At 59.5% G+C, this 18224-nt stretch overlaps 2 protein-coding genes across 16 annotated transcripts in view; one reads left to right on the top strand and one right to left on the bottom strand.

Moving 5' to 3' along the window:
* Window positions 1–4418: 4418 nt before the first annotated feature.
* ZNF687 (zinc finger protein 687) lies at window positions 4419–12777 on the top strand. 7 transcript variants are annotated; one of them, XM_089336714.1, is made up of 10 exons: window positions 4467–4558; window positions 5937–6033; window positions 7345–9473; window positions 9621–9799; window positions 10100–10276; window positions 10368–10530; window positions 10661–11008; window positions 11089–11201; window positions 11385–11526; window positions 11624–12777. In XM_089336714.1, the coding sequence occupies exons 3-10, from the start codon at window positions 7362–7364 to the stop codon at window positions 12119–12121; spliced, it is 3732 nt and encodes a 1243-aa protein (XP_089192840.1). In that variant the 5' UTR covers window positions 4467–4558; window positions 5937–6033; window positions 7345–7361; the 3' UTR covers window positions 12122–12777.
* A 221-nt stretch (window positions 12778–12998) lies between these two features.
* Window positions 12999–18224, bottom strand: part of PI4KB (phosphatidylinositol 4-kinase beta) — a 32308-nt gene continuing 27082 nt past the window's right edge. For 4 of the 9 annotated variants that reach the window (XM_008264038.5, XM_008264039.5, XM_089336716.1 and 1 more), the window contains 4 exons: window positions 15152–15284; window positions 14789–14909; window positions 14163–14225; window positions 12999–13804 (listed from right to left, as the gene is read on the bottom strand). In XM_008264038.5, the coding sequence (XP_008262260.3) occupies window positions 13623–13804; window positions 14163–14225; window positions 14789–14909; window positions 15152–15284 (499 nt within the window). In that variant the 3' untranslated portion in view covers window positions 12999–13622. 9 annotated transcript variants of the gene reach the window in all.

Raw genomic sequence — 18224 nt, 5'->3', positions numbered from 1 at the left:
CCCTCAAACAAGCTCATTCTCCCTGTGCTCCTCTCAGGACTTCAATATCCATGTAAACGAGCTTCCAGCTGGCCTCCTAGCCCCTGGCTCATTGTTGTAAGGCCGCCACAAAACACACCAAACACCGGAGTAAGTAAGGGAGAGGGCTTATTAGGGGAAACCCGACAGACCAGAGGGAAGGGGCGAAGAAGGAAAAGAGGGAGATGGAGAGTGTTTAAGAGAGAAAGAGAGCCAGCGCTGTGGCGTAGTGGGTTAACGCCTTCGCCCTGGCCTGAAGCGCCGCATCACACAGGGACGTCGGTTTGAGTCCTGGCTGCTCCACTTCTGATCCAGCTCTCTGCTGTGGCCTGGGAAAGCAGTAGAAGATGGCCCAAGTCCTTGGGCCCCTGCACGTGGGAGACCCAGAAGAAGCTCCTGGCTCTTGACTTTGGATCAACACAGTCCCGGCCGTTGCGGCCAGCTGGGGAGTGAACCAGCAGATGGAAGACCTCTCTCTCTCTGTCTCTACCTATCTCTGTAACTCTGTCTTTCAAATAAATAAAATAAATCTTTTTAAAAAAGAGAAAGAGAGAATGGAGGGGGTGGGGAGAGAGGGAGAGAGAGACAGAGAGATCAGGAAACAGAAAAAAGAGCCACATGTTCAGGAACAGGTCCTTTAAAACTTTGTTGGGGAGGGGGGTGGGCAGGGAAGTAGCAGCAGTGAATCCCAATAGGATAGGGGTGCAGCTGACGCCGGTGCTTGGGCCATGTGGCCACCTGGCTTCCAGCAATGGTGGCGGGGGCCAGCGCCTGGGATGGTGTCAGGGTGTAGATGGCACCATAGATTAGACTGTGCCATTTTACATTTACTGCTGTCTCCGGAATCCTGTGTTTTCTCTCAAGCTCCAGGCCCACAGGCTCCTACTCTGCCTTCTCTCCAGTCCTGTACGTGAGTCACCTCCTCCACTCGGGTACTAGACCCCTCCAGGCACTTTCTCTGCTGCATCAGGTCGCCCTCGCCGCGGGATCTTTCCTACCAGCAGCCCGACACAATTTCCTCATCCAGAGATCGTCTGGTCTTGATAATTTTGTTGCCTTCAGTCCCCACCATTTTCTCTCCCTTTCTCCTTTGAAGGAGCTGCCCACGGTTATTGTTTCCTTATCATCTTTCCTCCTCCATTCTTCTGAACCCACTGTACGCAGCATTTAAATGTCTGTACTGTGGTCTCCAGTGGTCTCCCTGGACTCCACTGGTCAATTTTCTGGACTTGTTTGGATATTTTGGTGGTAGCTGACAGTTTACCACACTCCCCTCAAAACAGTTCGCTCCTTGCTTTTCATGCTCAATCTCCTTTGCTTGTCCTTATCTCCCCGACCCTGACCTTTATTTTATTTTATTTTTATTTTATTTTTTCCACAGGCAGAGTGGATAGTGAGAAAGAGAGACAGAGACAGAGAGAAAGGTCTTCTTTTTTGCCGTTGGTTCACCCCCCAATGGCCGCTACGGCCGGCGCATCGCGCTGATGCGAAGCCAGGAGCCAGGTGCTTCTCCTGGTCTCCCATGGGGTGCAGGGCCCAAGCACTTGGGCCATCCTCCACTGCACTCCCGGGCCACAGCAGAGAGCTGGCCTGGAACAGGGGCAACCGGGACAGAATCTGGAGCCCCGACTGGGACTAGAATCTGGTGTGTCAGCGCCGCAGGCAGAGGATTAACCTATTGAGCTGCGGCGCCGGCTTATTATTTTAAAGATTTATTTTTTGAAAGGCAGAGTGACAAGGAGAAGATCTTCCATATTTATTCATTCCCCAAACGGCCCCAGTGGCTGGGACTGGGCCAGGGTGAGACTGCAGAAACTCTATCCAGGTCTCCCAATTGGGTGGCAGGGCCCCTAGAACTTGGGCCATCTTCCACTGCTTTCCCAGGTGCATTAGCTGGGATCTGGATCAGAAGTGGAGCAGCCAGGACTTGAACCGGTGCCCATATGGGATACCAGCATTGCAGGCCAGGGCTTTAATCCTCTGCGCCACAGCACCAGCCCCCACTTATCCTTCTAATATGCCTCAATGTATTTCACTTATTTATCGTAGTCTTCTGCACAAGAATATTTTGTGATATTCTTTTCTGCATCATTCACCGTGTATATCTGGAGGCTGAGGCAGACTTCACTCATAGATGGTGTTCAAAACTACTAGTTGAATTAAAATATTTCTTAAGTGAATGAAGAGCACATCTAATTGAAAAAGAAAGAAAGAAAAAGCTTGTATTGAGAACTGTCACGGCAAGGCAACCTGTAAAATAGTGTTCCGCTTTTGGGACCTTTAGAATTTTAACTCCACTGCTCTTGGCTTTATGAAAGTCACCCTGTCGAAGCTGTTTGTGCCCCAGTTGCCTTCTTCTTTTTTAAAGATTTATTTTATTTATTTGAAATACAGAGTTACAGAGAGAGGTAGAGACAGAGAGGTCTTCCATCCTCTGGTTCACTCTCCAGGTGGTTGCAACAGGCAGGGCTGCACTGATCCAAAGCCAGGAACCAGGAGCTTCTTCTGGGTCTCCCACATGGGTGCAAGGACCCAAACACTTGGGCCATCTTCTACTGCTTTTCCAGGCCACAGCAGAGAGCTGGATCAGAAGAGCAGCAGCTGGGACTGGAACAAGTGTCCATATGGAATGCCGGCACTGCAGGACAGGGCTTTAACGCAGCGCCGGTTCCCCCGGTTGCCTTCTTAGTGAAATTCGGACACTGGGGACATGAAGTTCTAATCCTAGGACCCATATGAGTAGTGTGACCCCAGATTCCTGAGGGGAAGCCTCCCAGGAGCTGGAGTACTGGAAGGCAGCCCCAGAACGTCGGCAGCGGCTGGAGTGCGGGCACCCAGGGCCATTTGACAATCACTTTCTTTTTCGAAGACTTTATATTTATTTGAGAGGTAGAGAGAAAGAGATTTTCATCCGCTGGTTTCCTCCCAAGATGGCCTCAACAGTCGGAGCTGAGCTGAGTTGATCCCGAGCCAGGAGCCAGGAGCTTCTTCCAGGTCTCCCACGCGGGTGCAGGGGCCCAAGGACTTGGGCCATCTTCTCCTGCTTTCCCAGGCCATAGCAGCGGGGGCCCATATGGGATGCCGGCACAGCAGGTGGCAGCTTTACCCACTGCGCCACAGCGGCGGCCCCGCCAATCACTCTGCAAAACACTTAAACCTAGTGAACTCTTCATCCTCAATTAGTAATCTTGGCCGTGGATACTATAATTCCCATTTTACCCATGGGAAAAAAAAATTCGGGGAGGTTGAGTGATTTGCCCAATGCCACCATACGGTAAGTGATGGCCCCAACGCTGCCCTTCAGAGGTTCTGAGTCACACGCCGAGGCAGTCAGGCGCGCCCGACAGTCCTGGGACCCCCCCCCCCCCGGCCGGGTAGCAAGAACCACCCGAGAAAACCACGCGACTACGCGCGAGGCAGGGGAGTGCAGCAGAGGCGACCCGGGCTCATTTTCCCAGCAACTCCGCCGAGTCCCCCGCCTCCAGGGGGCGGGGCCAAAAAGCGCGGGAAAACTCGCCCCCCGCGCCCACCCCCACCCCGTGCCGGGAGCGGGGATCAGGGAAGGGCTCTTAAGTGGGAAACGGAGGTGGGGTCTCTCCCTCTCGTGCTGCTTGAAGGTCCCTTAGGAAGCGGCCCAGGCCACGCCAGCACTCCTAGCGTCACCTCAGCCCCACTTCCGGTCCCAGTCATCAGGTCCCCGTTCCTTCCAAACTCCAAGCCGCAAGCCCGACCGGGCCTCTCTCTGAGGGAGGACACCGGGGGACACTCTCGCCCGCAGCTGGCCCGCGCGCCGACCCCCGCCACACGGGCTACGGGGCGATTCCGACAGCGGGAAGATCGCGATGACGTCATGCTGAAGGTGGCGCCCCATCCTGGACTTCTGGATCCCCGACGTTGGGTTTAGCTTGAGAAAACACTGCAAAAAGACCACCGCTCCGGGCCAGCCTCCGGGTCTTTAAGCGTCTCCTCCAAGTGCGCACCATACAGGCGCTGAGAGTTCTTTAAATCTGCCTAAGCGAGGAGACGCTTCACGCCTCCAGCGACCAATAGGGAGTGAGGGGGCGGGGCGCAGTCAGGATAGCCCCTCCTCCCTGAGGAAGGCACGGAGTCAGGCTGGCTTCTTTCTAAGAGACAGTAGCGCAGGCCAATTGTTTTTGAGATGCGCAGAAAGGGCAGGTGGACCTCGGCTTAGCCAATGGGGAAAGCTATCTTCAGAGGGCCCAGGCTTCTTGGCCAATGAGGAGAAGAGGACTGTGCGGGGACCGTTCCGAGCGGCAGTACTTAAGGCCAACCCAGTGCGGGGCTGGGAGGGGCGCAGCACTGAACGACGGGGGTGCCGGCCAATGGCGAGTGTGAAAGCGGGCAGCTCAGACCCGGAGCGCGGAGGGAGCGGAGGGAGGGGGGAGGCCGAACCGGAGAGAAGCAGGAAGTAGCGGCGGCCGCGGGGAGGGCGGCGGCGGCGGCTGCAGCGGTGGCTGCAGCGGTGGCGGCTGGAGCAGGATAGACTGCTGGGTCTTGGCCCGCGCTAGGAACGAAGCAAGTAAGCGTGCCTGGGGTAAATACCCGCCCTAGGCTCCGCCCCCTGGGGGGGCGGGTAAATACCCCCGCCCCTCCCCCACTTGGTCAACTACCCCCTTCTCCGCGCCGCCCCCTGGGGCGGCTTCTAGGAAGGCCCGGACACCGCCTCCATCCTTTGGGCGGATGGGCGAAACTCCCAGCCTGTTGAAAGCACAGTCCCCTAGTCGGGTAAACGTGGAAGGAGGGTCGGGGACCCCAAGTCCTGTTGCCCCAGCCCGAGAGGCGCCCGAAGTGCGGCCCGGGACTGGAAGCTTGCGGGATGTCGCGACCCAAAATGGTGTCCGCGCCCGGGGGTGGGGGCGGGAGGAACTGGGCCAGGCCGGCGCGGAGCCGGCACCCTGGCTGGGTGCAGGTCAGCGTCCGGGCCCGGGCAGGACTCAGGCTCGCGCCTCGGGGCCCTCTGCGCGCCTTCCGATCACTCCCTGGTCTGAGAGAGCCTCTGGAAGTCCGCGCTGCGGAGGGGAACGAGGTCCGAGGTGGGACCGAGCCGGGCTGCAGAGCCGAGGGGCATGCAGAGGCCGCCCCTCCCTACTCTGCTGTTAACCTGCAGCCCCGGCTGTCGCGTAGTCCTGGGCCCCGGGGTGCTGCGCGGCGGCTCCCCAGGGGCCCGGCCCGGCCGAGGCCCGGCCTTGCCTTCGCACGCCGGTGGTAGCGAAAGAAGCTCCGCGCGCCTCAGTTTCCCGTGTGGCTTCTCTCGTGCACACCCCACCTCCTCCCCGCAACCTCGGACTTGCTCCCAGCGCCAGCGCTCGGCAGATGGCAGGGACTTAATTCCGCCTGCTGCCCAGCTTGGCCGCAACCTAATCGCCCCCGGCCGGGCGCCGGCCCCTCGTTCTACTGTGGGCACAGCAGGCCTTGGGCCCCCAGCGGACCCAGACCTCCTCGCCCTCTTCCTGTTGAATGCCTTCCGTTGGCTTTTGGGGAAGAACTGGGAAAAGGAGGCGGGGGAACGGGGGCCCTAACACAGGGCAGAGCAGCCGCAGCGCGGCCTGGGCCGTGGGGTGGGGGGGCGCTCCGGGCCTTGAGCTCTGCCGCCTGGCCGACTGTCTGCTCGTGCTGGTGGCTATCAGATGACCTCTAAGTCACTTGAAAGCCGAAAGGGGGAGGCGAGTTCGCAGGTGTTTTCTCCTGGTCCCCACGGGCCTGAGCTCCCCCAGCCCACCTCTCTGAGGGCGGGAAGGGGAAGGGCGCCCGGGGCCTCTCCCATGGGGAGGGAGCCAGGCTGAGCAGGGCCCAGCGATTTGTTAGGTCAGAGGCAAGGGCTGAGGGCTTTGTTTAAACCCAGAGGCCGCAAAATTCAGTAGAGAGGGCCTGGTCCCGACTCCTCTTTCTTCCTCTAGTTGGTACCCTTTCCCCCCCACCCCCACCTTGGTCCCAGCAATGCCAGCTGCCACCTGCTGGGACTATCTCCAGTTACAGTCTGCAGGCTGGAAAGAGGTGAGAGAATTGGCCCTGGGAAGTGGCTTGCCTCCTGGGCAGGGAATGTTGGAGAATGTGGCTTGCTTTAGTTGCTTCCTCCCAGACGAGAAGCACCATGGCCTCCTCTTTGGTTTTGTGCCACATGGGGCTGCGGGATTTTTTTTTTTTTTTTTTTTCTTTTTGCAGGAGGCCAGGTTGGGGCTGGGTAAGAAGTCCTGTAGTACTGCTACCAAAGGAAGATGGGAAGGCTGTGGTGTCTGAATCAGGGTAGGCCAGGGTAGGCCGGGGTAGGAGCTCAGCACAGAGGATAGGGCCCAGGGCGCGGCTTTTCCCTGTGTGGCAGCTGTGCTGGGTAAGCTTTTCCCCTGGAGTTTTAGACCTGGGAGAGCTCGCGAGGGAGGGAGGGAGGGAGGCAGGGAGGCGCACTCTGGGGAAGGTAGGTGAGCGAGCAGCAGGTGTTTGCGACAGGAGAAGCCTAGGCTGGGGCCCTTGTGACCAGGCTGCCGTCACCGGCTCCCCCCGCCCCCACTTTGTTCCTGCGTCTTGCTCTTCCCATCTTCGTCTTTGGAGTGATTTCCCGGCATTGATTTCTCCCTTCTGGCCAAGTGGGTCCCTAAGTGGCAGCGATGACACCAAGTGTCCCCAGCTTGATCTTTTGTGACTCTTGACTCTGGCCCAGCTCTGGATTCCCAGCGCGCGCTCCTTCCCAGCTTCTCCATGACCCGACGTGGTGTTTGGCCCAGCCGTAATAACACATCGCGTCCTGGGTCTGAACGTTTGCGATTTCATTCTGCGCTGAGAATAACCTGTGACGTGTGGATTTCCTGTCCCTTCTTTCAAACAGCAAAAGGAAGGCCGTGAAGTGGCTCTCTTGCCCGGCAGGCTGTGACCAAGCCAGGTTTCTTTTGGCTTAAGTCTCTGCCCTTGTGCATGCGTGGCCTTTCAGGTCTCTGGTAGACCTAGAAGATCCATGGAGAATGTGAACTGTTCCGGTGCTGACATGGAGGACTGCTGAGACCCAGCGTGTCCTTAATAGTAATGTCAGTTCTTGATTCTGAGCTGGCCACAGGACGGGGTGAGCAGGTGTCCTCTCCCACCTGGACCCCACATCTCTGTCTCCTTGAAGTCTGCCTGTGGTTTGGGGCGCATGCCCTGGGTTTGCACACTGACCCTCTCTTGATTTGGGGTGGGGTGGGGGGGTTGGCAAAACAAGCAGCTCTCCAGGATTCAGCTGTAGCCAATGGCAGTATGTGTGGGGAGAACCTGAGGGAGGAGCCCCGGGGCCTCTGTGCCAGACTTCTCAGTTTTCCCTTTCCCTGTTTGCATCAGGTTTGGGACCTGCCGCTATGGGGGACATGAAGACCCCTGATTTCGATGACCTCCTTGCTGCCTTTGACATCCCTGACATCGATGCAAATGAAGCCATCCACTCGGGACCGGAAGAAAATGACGGGCCGGGAGGCCCAGGGAAGCCAGAACCCAGTGAGGGAGGTGCATCTGGAGACAAAGCAGCAGCAGCCGCTGGGGACGACCCTGAAGTTGCAGCCCAGGCCTCTGACCACGGCCTGCCGCCGCCAGACATTTCCACGGTCAGCGTCATTGTCAAGAACACTGTGTGTCCCGAACAGTCTGAGAACCTGGCCGGGGCTTCCGGAGCGGAAGGGGCCCGGCCTGGGGGCGTAAGCAAGGAAGGGCCTGTGGGACCTCGGCTGATGCAAAATGGTTTTGGGGGCCCTGAGCCATCCCTCCCGGGAACCCCCCGCTCCCCAGCTCCCCCCAGCGTGGGGGTCTGGAAAGAAAAAGCCATGGAAGGCAAAGCGCCCTTGGACCTCTTTGCTCATTTCGAGCCTGAGCCAGAGAAGCACCCAGATCCCCTGCCTCCCTCTGCACCGTCCCCACCTCGGGAGGGGGCCATGACCCCACCTCCTTTCTCCTCTCCCTTTGAGCTGGCCCCTGAGAATGGCCCCGCCCTGCTGCCGCCTGGCTCTTCCCCGCTGCTGGGGGCCTTGAAGCCAGGCAGCTGCAGCCCCCGCCACCCCCAGGGCCTCCCGCAGCGAGGTGCTGGCGCCGAGGCCACAGGCATCCCTGCCAGTGCCTCACCTCCCCGGGTGGCTGGGGTGCCCTTCTTCAAGCAGTCTCCAGGGCACCAGAGCCCTCTTGCCTCCCCTAAAGTACCCGGCTGTAAGCCCCTGAAGGAGGAAGAAGATGGGGGACAAGCGGACAAGTCTGCCCCGGGCAGTCCCCAGAGCCCCTCCAGTGGCGCCGAGGCTGCGGACGAGGACAGCAATGACTCCCCTGGCTCCTCCAGCTCCTCTAGGCCTCTCAAGGTGCGGATCAAGACCATTAAAACGTCCTGCGGAAACATCACAAGGACTGTCACCCGGGTCCCCTCGGACCCTGATCCTCCTGGCCCCAACTTGGCTGAAGGGGCCTTCCTGGCTGAAGCCAGCCTCCTGAAGCTGTCCCCTGCGGCCCCCACCCCTGAGGGTCCAAAGGTGGTGAGCGTACAGCTGGGTGACGGCACCAGGCTGAAGGGCACTGTGCTACCTGTGGCTACCATCCAGAACGCCAGCACTGCTATGCTCATGGCCGCCAGCGTGGCCCGCAAAGCCGTGGTTCTGCCCGGGGGGACTGCCGCCAGCCCTAAGACGATGGCTAAGAATGTGCTCGGCCTGGTGCCCCAAGCGCTGCCCAAGGCTGAGGGTCGGGCAGGGCTGGGGACCGGGGGACAGAAGGTGAATGGGGCCTCAGTGGTGATGGTGCAGCCCACAAAGCCGGCCCCTGGGCCAGCTGCGGGGGGCGGCACAGTGATCTCACGGACCCAGTCCAGCCTGGTGGAGGCCTTCAACAAGATCCTCAACAGCAAGAACCTGCTTCCTGCCTACAGGCCAAACCTGAGCCCACCTGCTGAGGCCGGGCTGGCCCTGCCTCCAACGGGCTACCGCTGCCTGGAGTGCGGGGATGCCTTCTCGCTGGAGAAGAGTCTGGCCCGGCACTACGACCGCCGGAGCATGCGCATTGAGGTCACCTGCAACCACTGTGCCCGCCGCCTGGTCTTCTTCAACAAGTGCAGCCTGCTCCTCCATGCTCGCGAGCACAAGGACAAGGGGCTTGTCATGCAGTGCTCGCATCTGGTCATGAGGCCCGTGGCCCTCGACCAGATGGTGGGGCAGCCGGACATCACACCCCTGCTCCCTGTGGCTGTCCCACCTGCCCCTGGACCGCTGCTCTTGCCTGCCTTGGGCAAGGGTGAGGGGGCCATCGCCTCTGCTGCCATGACCACAGCTGCTGCTGAGGCCCCTGTGCTGCCACTCACGACAGAGCCGCCCGCCGCCCCTGCCAGCTCTGCTTACACGTGCTTCCGCTGCCTGGAGTGCAAGGAGCAGTGCCGGGACAAGGCTGGCATGGCAGCCCACTTCCAGCAGCTCGGGCCCCCTGCCCCCGGGGCCACCAGCAATGTGAGTTGCTTTTCACCGCTCATTTGGGGAGGGGACAGCCAGATGCTGTGGGGATAGGGTCTAGGAAGCCGCCGGGGGCTTCGTTAGGAAAGTAAGGGGGGGCCAGGCCTCCCTTCACCTGCTTACCTTGTTTAACCCCCTCGACAGGTTTGCCCAACCTGCCCCATGACGCTCCCCAATCGCTGCAGCTTCAGCGCCCACCAGCGCATGCATAAGAACCGACCCCCCCACGTCTGTCCTGAGTGTGGGGGCAACTTCCTGCAAGCCAATTTTCAGGCCCATCTCCGCGAGGCCTGCCTGCATTTCTCTCGCCGTGTAGGATACAGGTGCCTCCTGCTCCCCCCCGCAGTCCTCGAGGGTCTCCTGTCTGCCGGCAACAGCCTGCTAGATGGGCCCTCAAGGAGCACCCCCATTTTCCTCTTCCCGCCTTCCAGTCATCCCCCTCTGGAGCCCTGGCTCTGCCTCCCTGGTGGGCCTGGGCCTCCGGGCCCTTCCGTTGTCCGTGTTGCTCACGCCACATTGCCAGTTTCCTCCTCAGCCTGCCCCGTCCCTGAGGATCAGCGTGGCTGGGCGAAGGGTGGCGCCCTCCACCCTCTCACCCCAGGGCCTCCTGCTTCCTCCCCCAGGTGCCCCAGCTGCGCGGTGGTGTTTGGGGGTGTGAACTCCATCAAGTCCCACATCCAGGCGTCACACTGCGAGGTTTTCCACAAGTGCCCCATCTGCCCCATGGCCTTCAAGTCTGCACCCAGTGCCCATGCCCATCTCTACTCCCAGCACCCCAGCTTCCTCTCACAGCAGGCCAAGTGAGAGCCGGGGGGCGGGGGGAGCTGGGGGAGGCGGGGGTGGGCTCCAGCCAGCCCTGCCTGATGTCTGCACTGTCCTTGCCCACCACAGGCAGATCTACAAATGCGCCATGTGCGACACGGTCTTCACGCACAAGCCCCTCCTCTCCTCACACTTCGACCAGCACCTGCTGCCCCAGCGCGTCAGCGTCTTTAAGTGTCCGTCTTGTCCTCTGCTCTTTGCTCAAAAAAGGACCATGCTGGAACATCTCAAGGTACAAGGGTGGGGTGAGGGCCCTGGACCAGCCGACTTGGACTAGGGCCCCACAACCCTCGGTGGGGGAGGGGGCCGGCAAAGGCAGGCCTGCCCCCACAGCAGCCCTCCCCCTTGTCTGCCTCCTACAGAACACTCATCAGTCTGGGCGCGTGGGGGAGGAGACTGCAGGGAAAGGGACTGGGGGTGCCCCTCTGACCCCCAAGACTGAGCCTGAGGAGCTGGCCGTGTCTCAGGGAGGGGCGGCTGCCGCCACCGCCACTGCTGCTACCGAAGAGTCGTCTTCATCTTCCGAAGAGGAGGAACCGCCTAGCTCCCCCGAGCCCCCCCGCTCGACCAAGCGGCCCCGGCGGGAGCTAGGGGGCAAAGGCATCAAGGGCGGGGGCGGGGGGCCCGGAGGCTGGACCTGCGGCCTGTGTCACTCCTGGTTCCCTGAGCGGGACGAGTACGTGGCGCACATGAAGAAGGAGCATGGCAAGGTGAGTGGGCGGGTGGCGAGGTGGGCCGGAGGGCGGCTTTGGGATGGGCCAGGCACTGAGGGGCCCCCCTGCTCTCCTAGTCGGTGAAGAAGTTTCCCTGCCGCCTGTGTGAGCGCTCCTTCTGCTCTGCCCCCAGCCTGAGGCGTCATGTCAGGGTCAACCACGAGGGCATCAAGAGAGTTTATCCTTGCAGGTACCCCCTGCCCAGCCCCAGCCCTGCCCCTCACCCCTGAAGTACCCCCTCAGTCGCCTCTGGTTGAAGCAGACTTCAATTTGAGACCTCCCTCTGCTCCGGTGGCTCCTTCCTCAGGAGCCGTGGGACCTGACTGCGTGCGGGCTGTGCCCGCTGCCACCCTGCTCACTCTTGGCCTTCCAGGTATTGCACAGAGGGAAAGCGCACCTTCAGCAGCCGCCTGATCCTGGAGAAGCACGTCCAGGTCCGGCACGGCTTGCAGCTCGGGGCCCAGTCCCCTGGCCGAGGGAATGCCTTGGCCCGGGGCCCTGGTGCCAGAGCCCAGGTAGGCAGAGGCTTGGCCTGCTCTTAGGGACTCGGAGGTGGGAGACCACAGGGACAGTGCGGGTGATGGTGAGGCCGTCTCTCCTGCTCTTCCCCAGGGGCCGGGACGGAAACGCCGCCCGTCTTCGGACTCGTGCAGTGAGGAGCCTGACAGCACAACACCTCCGGCCAAGTCCCCCAGGGGTGGCCCTGGGTCAGGAGACCATGGCCCCCTGCGCTACCGGAGCAGTGGCTCAACGGAACAGAGCCTCCTGGTGGGGTTGAGGGTGGACGGCGGTGCCCAGCAGTGCCTCGACTGCGGCCTGTGCTTCGCCTCCCCTGGCTCCCTGAGCCGGCACCGGTTCATCAGCCACAAGAAGAGACGGGGTGTGGGTAGAGCCAGTGCCCTGGGGCTGGGGGATGGGGAGGAAGAGGCCCCCCCTCCGGCGAGGTCTGACCCAGAGGGTGGAGACTCACCCCTGGCTGCCTCTGGAGGCCCGCTGACCTGCAAGGTCTGCGGCAAGAGCTGCGACAGCCCGCTCAACCTCAAGACCCATTTCCGCACACATGGCATGGCCTTCATCAGGGCACGGCAGGGGGGCAGTGGGGACAACTAAGCCCCGAGCCTGGGACTAGTCAGCCCCTCCGTCTTTCCCAGGAGCCTGGGTTTCACTGCTGCTGCCTCTTGGTCCCTGGACTGGGATGTTTCATTAACATTCACATTTTGTTCATTTCCTCTCCCCTGGAGAAAGCTTTTGAGGATTATAGTTGTTTGCAAAGCCCCCCTCTCCCGCACACCCCTTGGGGTTCGGCCCACAGGTCCTAGTAGAGTGGCCCTCCATTCCTCCCTTCTGAACCCGACACTAATTCTGCTCCTGCTGCAGATGCCCAGTGTGGAACTGGAGCTGGGCGGCTGGGACTGCGGTGCATCTGCCGACAGGCACAGGGAGGACCCAGGGGAGGGCTGTCAGGGGACTCCCAGGCATGGACTGTAGCCTTCCTTCTCTGGGCCAGGCCCGGCCCCAGCACCCTCCCCCGCGCCTGGCACTCAAGCCCCCCACTCCTGCAGTGCCTTTCACTTGTCTTTTTTTTTCCCCCGCAGAAATTCCAGGGAGGGGGGTCGGTGGGGATGAGTCCTGTCGGGGGGGCCCAGGGAGAGGAGGGGACAGGCTCTCAGGAATCCTTTATTCTTGTAGTAATAATAATACTAACAGTGGGAGAAAACAGGAGGGAGAGAACCAGACCATTAAAACTGCTCGTGGTTTAATCCCCATTCAGTCTCCTCTTTTTGTGACTTGGACAATGTGGACTGGCCAGGGGGGGCTGCGAGTGAGAACTGGGGAGGCCCTTTTCCGGGAAGAGGTGGCTCTGGCCAGGACAGCCAGGGAAAAGGAGTCCCCCTCCCGGGTGTGGTGCCTTTTGTCTCCTGGACGCCAGGGCATCTGTTCACTCATTACCCTCCTGCCCCAAAAGACCCAACTTGGATGACACAGATGGCTAACTAAGGACTTTATTTCAAACAAGAGTTAAAAATAAAAAATTGAGAGCCATTTCCCTGGGTGTGGGGAAGGGACCAGGGTAAGGAACCACAGCTAGGCCGATACCCTCAATACGCTGGGGGGTTGTGGTGATTCCCTTCCTCACCCCCGCTTCGGGGCAGCTCAGCAAGTGCGGGACCCCACAGCAGAGCCGCTGTGAAAGAGCTCGGCCTGGGGTCAGTCCCTGGGAGGGGACAGAGTTGGGCAGCAGCATGGCCAAAGGCCAACCACAGGATCAAGTCCCAAGTACCAAGAACCTACTCCTCCCTCCCTCTCTGGGACCCAGGACAGATGAAGCGGAAGGCCCCGGTGTCCCTGGCATGCGTCACCTCTGCTCTGGAGGGCAGTGAGTCCTGGAGTGTGTCAGGTGGTAACACCGACACAGAGCGGGCCGGGGCGCCCCGGCCTGTCTGCACCCGCGGCGGCCTCCCACCCCCCCACCCCCGCAAGCTCTGGCCGTTACCACATGATCCTTTAATTTCTTGCCTTGTTCCCCTCAGGTGGAAGGTTGGGTGGTGGGGTTTCGCAAACCAGGGTCCTCCCGGGAGGGGCGCCTCGGGCCCGAGGAGGAGGAGGAGGGTCACATGATGCCGTTGGTGAGGTACTGGAAGCCGTCGTAGAGCTTGGTGGTGATGGAGCGCATGCTGCCGTCCACCATCTGCTCCACCAGCAGCTGCAGCTGCTCCTCCGTCATGCTCATGTGGAACCTCTCCTTGAGGTTGCGAATGGTGCTGGAGCCGTGGAAGCAAGGAAGCTGAGAACCTGGGGGAAGCAGTGGGGGTTCAGGGTCGTGGACGGATAGGAGAGAGGAACAGCAGCAACAGCCACTGCAGACAGAGCCAGGGGTCTCTGCATTGCCCCTTCCTCCCCCTTCAGGGGCCCCTGGCAGTGTGGGTACGATTCTGTTGTGGGCAGGGAGCAGGAGTTGGTGGGAGGCCCTGTCTTGAGCCCACCTTCATCCCACGCTGAGCCCTTCTGTAGGTGCAGGCATATGGGCAGAGAAGGGACCTCTCCCCCAGTTAGGGCTGAGGGAAGGCCGGGAAGAGGCTCTGGGGCATGGGCCCTGAGCTGGGCACTTATCTGGTTGCAGGCCTCTGCCTATGCTACGTCTGACACTCACAGATGACCTGGGCCACCGTCATCACGGGGCCAGACGGGGATGCTCCTGAGCAACGGCGACAACCTGTGGGGTAGGGGCAGGGGTGGGGAGGAGGAGGAGACTGGCAGCTCAGATCTGGGGTACACCTGGAACCTCAGGGGGATGACAGGGGCCCAGAGGAGCTGGGAGAGGAGGGGATCCTGGGCAAAAGACTAGATGGCAAGGCAACGAGGCAGCAGCACAGCGGAGGAAGAGAAAGGAGGGACAGGAAATGTTTTCCAGCTCAGGGTAGCAGAGGTGAGCAGTGGGGGGAAGGAAGGGTAGCTGAGGCCAGGGCAGCTGGGGCAGAGGGTCATGGGCAGGCACATGGCGACTGGAAACCTGAGTCGGGAAAGAGCCAAGCGACGGAAGGAGGAAACAGAAACTGAGAGGTGGGCCTGGGACAGGGAGTAGAAGGGACCAGGCGGCTGTAAGTGGGACTTCTCTCCCCACTCTCCCCTGGACCCAGCTGTGTCAGGTCAGAGAGAGTGGCCTGAAGGAGAAACGAGGCACTGGACACAGCCGAGAGCCCTCCCCCACCCGCGTCTCCAGGTGGAGTCGCCTCTCTGGAAGCCCTGAGCCCCAGGTCCCGGCCCTGCCCAGCCCACCTTGCTGCATGATCTCCACGATCTGCACCACCTTGTCCATGTGCTTCCGAGCCGCAATCAGCCCTTGCAGCATCAGCATCTTGTAGTAGTTGAACATGTCTCCGTCCAGACCGCCCATCACCTGCACGAGGACAAGAGCTGCGTGCACTGGGGCCTCACCTCACGGTGGGAACGGCCTCTCTGGCCCCACAGGCCTGCCAGCACTCCTCCTCCCTCTCTTGGGGCAGTCACTTCCTTCTCAGGCAGGGAACTCCCAGGAAGCCCTGTCTCATCCTGGCTGACTGCCATTTCCGGCAGGGGGTCCACAAGCCCCCATTCCCAGGACAGGAAAGAACACAGCGACACCCCTCCTCCCTGACTCACATCCACAAACTCTGTGGTCAGCTTAAAGGCTGATGTCTCAAAGCCCAGGTTTCGGGGTGAGCTGGACAGGATGAAGCCGAAGTCGATGTGGATGATGTGGCCTTCTGCGTCCAGAAGGATGTTCCCATTGTGTCTGAGGAGGGGAGGAGAGGAGGAGGTGACGGTAAGTCTCACCGAGGCCACAGACACCAGGCAGGGGAGACCCCTGCCGTGTCTGCTGCTGCCTGCATCTCAATCCAATTCCTAGGACCTGAAGTTAGCAGGGAAAAAGACAGGAAGCAAATAAAGCGCCATAGAGGCAGTGGGGATGAAATGACTCATTAACTATTTAATCAAAATGGACAGTTTTGTAAAAGTCACACTTCCAGTATCCAAAATGACCTAGTAGAGAATCCAGAATCCTGGCTAGAAAGTCCCAGAGGCCAAGCCCTGTGCTGGGTGGAGGGCCTTCACGCAGAACCCATCTACCTGTGTGTGACCTAACTCCCATCAGCCCACTGCACACCACAGCCCTGGCAGCAGGAAGCGGCAATCAGAGGCAAGCCGACTGCGTGGAGGTTAACTGCAAAATAGTGCGAGGGCTTCACGGGGTCCATTTTCAGTCATTTTTCCTTAACAGTCTCAGGAGTAAGAACTCAGGCCAGCTGGAGGGGAGAAGAGATAAAGCCCAGGCCTGGGCGATTCCCACATGAATGGCCAGCAGAGGAGCAATGAGCAAGCTCTGCCCGTGAGGCCTGGCCTCGTCAGCATGAATGACCCGAGTGTCACAGCAGCTTTGTTTAGGGCCACCTCCTCTGGGGTTGCTGGGGTGTCTGATCCAGAGAGGATGCACAAAGGGAACAGTCCCAGAGGGAAGAGTCCTTTCCCCTCTGAGAAAAATGAAAGATTTAGCAGCACAGGCGCAACCTGGGGAGCCAGGAAGGTTCTAGTGATGCGCTCATCCACTCTCAGGTCACAGGCAAGGAGGAAGCAGAGGCCCGGAGAGGGGAACAGACTAACTTGCCCAAGGACCCAAGGACCCAAGGCTAGTGAGGAGCAGTCTTTCTCTTTTCCTAATGGAAGACCTCTCTGCCTCTGCCTCTCTAACTCTGCTTTTCAAATAAATAAATCTTAAACAAAGATGCCCATGTCCTCACTGGAGCACGCCAGTTTGATTTCTGGCTCTGGCTCCTGATTTCAGCTTCCTGCTATTGCAGACCCAGGGAAGCAGTGCTGACGATTCAAGTAACTGGGGTACTATGACCCACTGGGGGACCTGGATTGACTTGTTGGTTCCTGGCTTCAGCAAGGCTAAGCCCTTGCCTCTGTAGGAACTGGGGAAGTGAACCAGTGGATGGGAGCTTTGTCTCTCAAGTAAATAAAACAGGGGCAGGTGCTTAGCTCAGGGTCAAGCCACTGCTTGAGATGCCCACATCCCATATTGGTGTGCCTGGCTTTGAGTCCTGGCTCCACTTGTTGTTTTGTAAAGATTTATTTATTTGAAAGGCAGAGTTAGAAATAGAGATAGAGGTCTTCCGTCCACTGGTTCACTTCCCAAATGGCTGTAATGGCCGGGGCTGGGCTGGGCTGGGCTGAAGTCAGGAGCCAGGAGCTTCTTCCAGGTCTCCAATGTGGTACTGGGGCCCAAGGACTTGGGCCATCTTCCAGTGCTTCCCCAGGCGCATTAGCAGGGAGCTAGATCAGAAGTGGAGCAGCCGGGACTTGAACTGTTGCCCATATGGGACGCTGGCATTGCAGGCAGTGGTTTAACCCATTAGGCCACAGCACTGTCCCCCTGACCCCACTTTCCATGCCAGTTTCCTGCTAATGTGCACCCTGGGAGCAGCAATGATTACTCAAGTACTTGGGTCCCTGACACCATTAACCAGACTGAGTTCTGGGCTCCCAGCTTCAGCCTGCTGTTACAGGCATTTGGGGAGCACACCAGTGTATGGGAGATCTGTCTGTCTCTGCCTTTCAAATAAAAGAATTAACGTAATATAACAAAACCTGCTCCCAGTTTGGGGCCCCATCCACTGTTGCCCCTTCCTCCCAGTGGCTGATTCTATTCATGGCTAGACCACACCTATTCTCTGTTGAGGTATGAATGATTTATCAGATCCCTGTCCACCCCAACGCCCTGAAGGACAGACTCTCATCTACCAAGCATCTCCTGCCTTCGCAGGAGCTGGGTAACTCAATCACAGGCTCCTGGGTTCCAAATCCTGATACCTCAGGGACACTTTAATGACATTTCTCTGTAGCTCTCAAGTGCGGAGCCTCTACTGGTCCATCTGTGGGCTGCTAGGGTGGGATGAGTGAGCGAAGAGCTACCTGACCTGTACACTTCCCTCAGGAGGAAACCTTGGTCTGACAGGGCTTTCGTCTGGTTTAAATATAAAAGTGGCAGGCCACGCAGGCATTCCAGAGGTGAGCTCTGTTAGCTGGATCTTAATTGGCCGCGTTGTCACTGGGAGCTCTGGCAGTGCAGGCCACTGCATTTCCACCCTCCCAGGACAGCTGCCCTATGCCCAGGGTGAGGTGGGACTCACAGGAGCTCCCAGGACACAGACCACGTGTCCCTGCTGGGGTCCCAGAAGGCAGGCCCGGGTGGTCAGTACACACGTGCTCCACCTGTGTGTGGCCAGGCTTCACAAAGCTCATGCAATTTTTTTTTTTAAGGCAGAGAGACAGGGGCTGGCATTGTGGCAGAAAGGGTTAAGCTGTCACCTGCAAAGTCCACAGTCCACATTGGAGTGCCAGTTCAAGTCCCAGCTGCTCCACTCCTGATCCAGCTCCCTGCTAATGCCCTTGGAATGCAGGAGTAGATGGTTCAAGTACTTGGGTCCATGCCACCCAGTGGGAGACCAGGATGGTTCCTGACTCCTGTCTTTGGCCCTGGCTGTTGCAACCACCTGGGGGTATGAACCAGCACACGGAAGCTCTCTTTCTTTCTCTTGTTTCTCCTCCTCTCATGCTCTTTCAAATAATCAAACAAATCTTAAAAAAAAAAAAAAAAAAAAAAAAAAGGCAGGGAGAGAGAGAACTCCCACAGTGGCAAGGGCTGGGCCTGGAACTCAGTCCATGTCTTCAA

The sequence above is a fragment of the Oryctolagus cuniculus genome, chromosome 7 (genome assembly GCF_051225735.1).
Source record: "Oryctolagus cuniculus isolate XC-2025 breed Fujian yellow rabbit chromosome 7, ASM5122573v1, whole genome shotgun sequence".
Classification (NCBI taxonomy): Eukaryota; Metazoa; Chordata; class Mammalia; order Lagomorpha; family Leporidae; genus Oryctolagus; species Oryctolagus cuniculus.
Note: the sequence above shows the minus strand (reverse complement) of the source record. Positions and strands in the feature narration are given on the sequence as shown.

Coding starts and splice junctions, on each gene's coding strand:
- ZNF687 (XM_008264033.5), top strand. CDS start 4,720: ATGGGCGAAACTCCCAGCCTGTTGAAAGCACAGTCCCCTAGTCGG. Junction 6,034..7,344: donor AGTCTGCAGGCTGGAAAGAG/GTGAGAGAATTG, acceptor TGTTTGCATCAG/GTTTGGGACCTGCCGCTATG. Junction 11,202..11,384: donor AAGAGAGTTTATCCTTGCAG/GTACCCCCTGCC, acceptor TTGGCCTTCCAG/GTATTGCACAGAGGGAAAGC.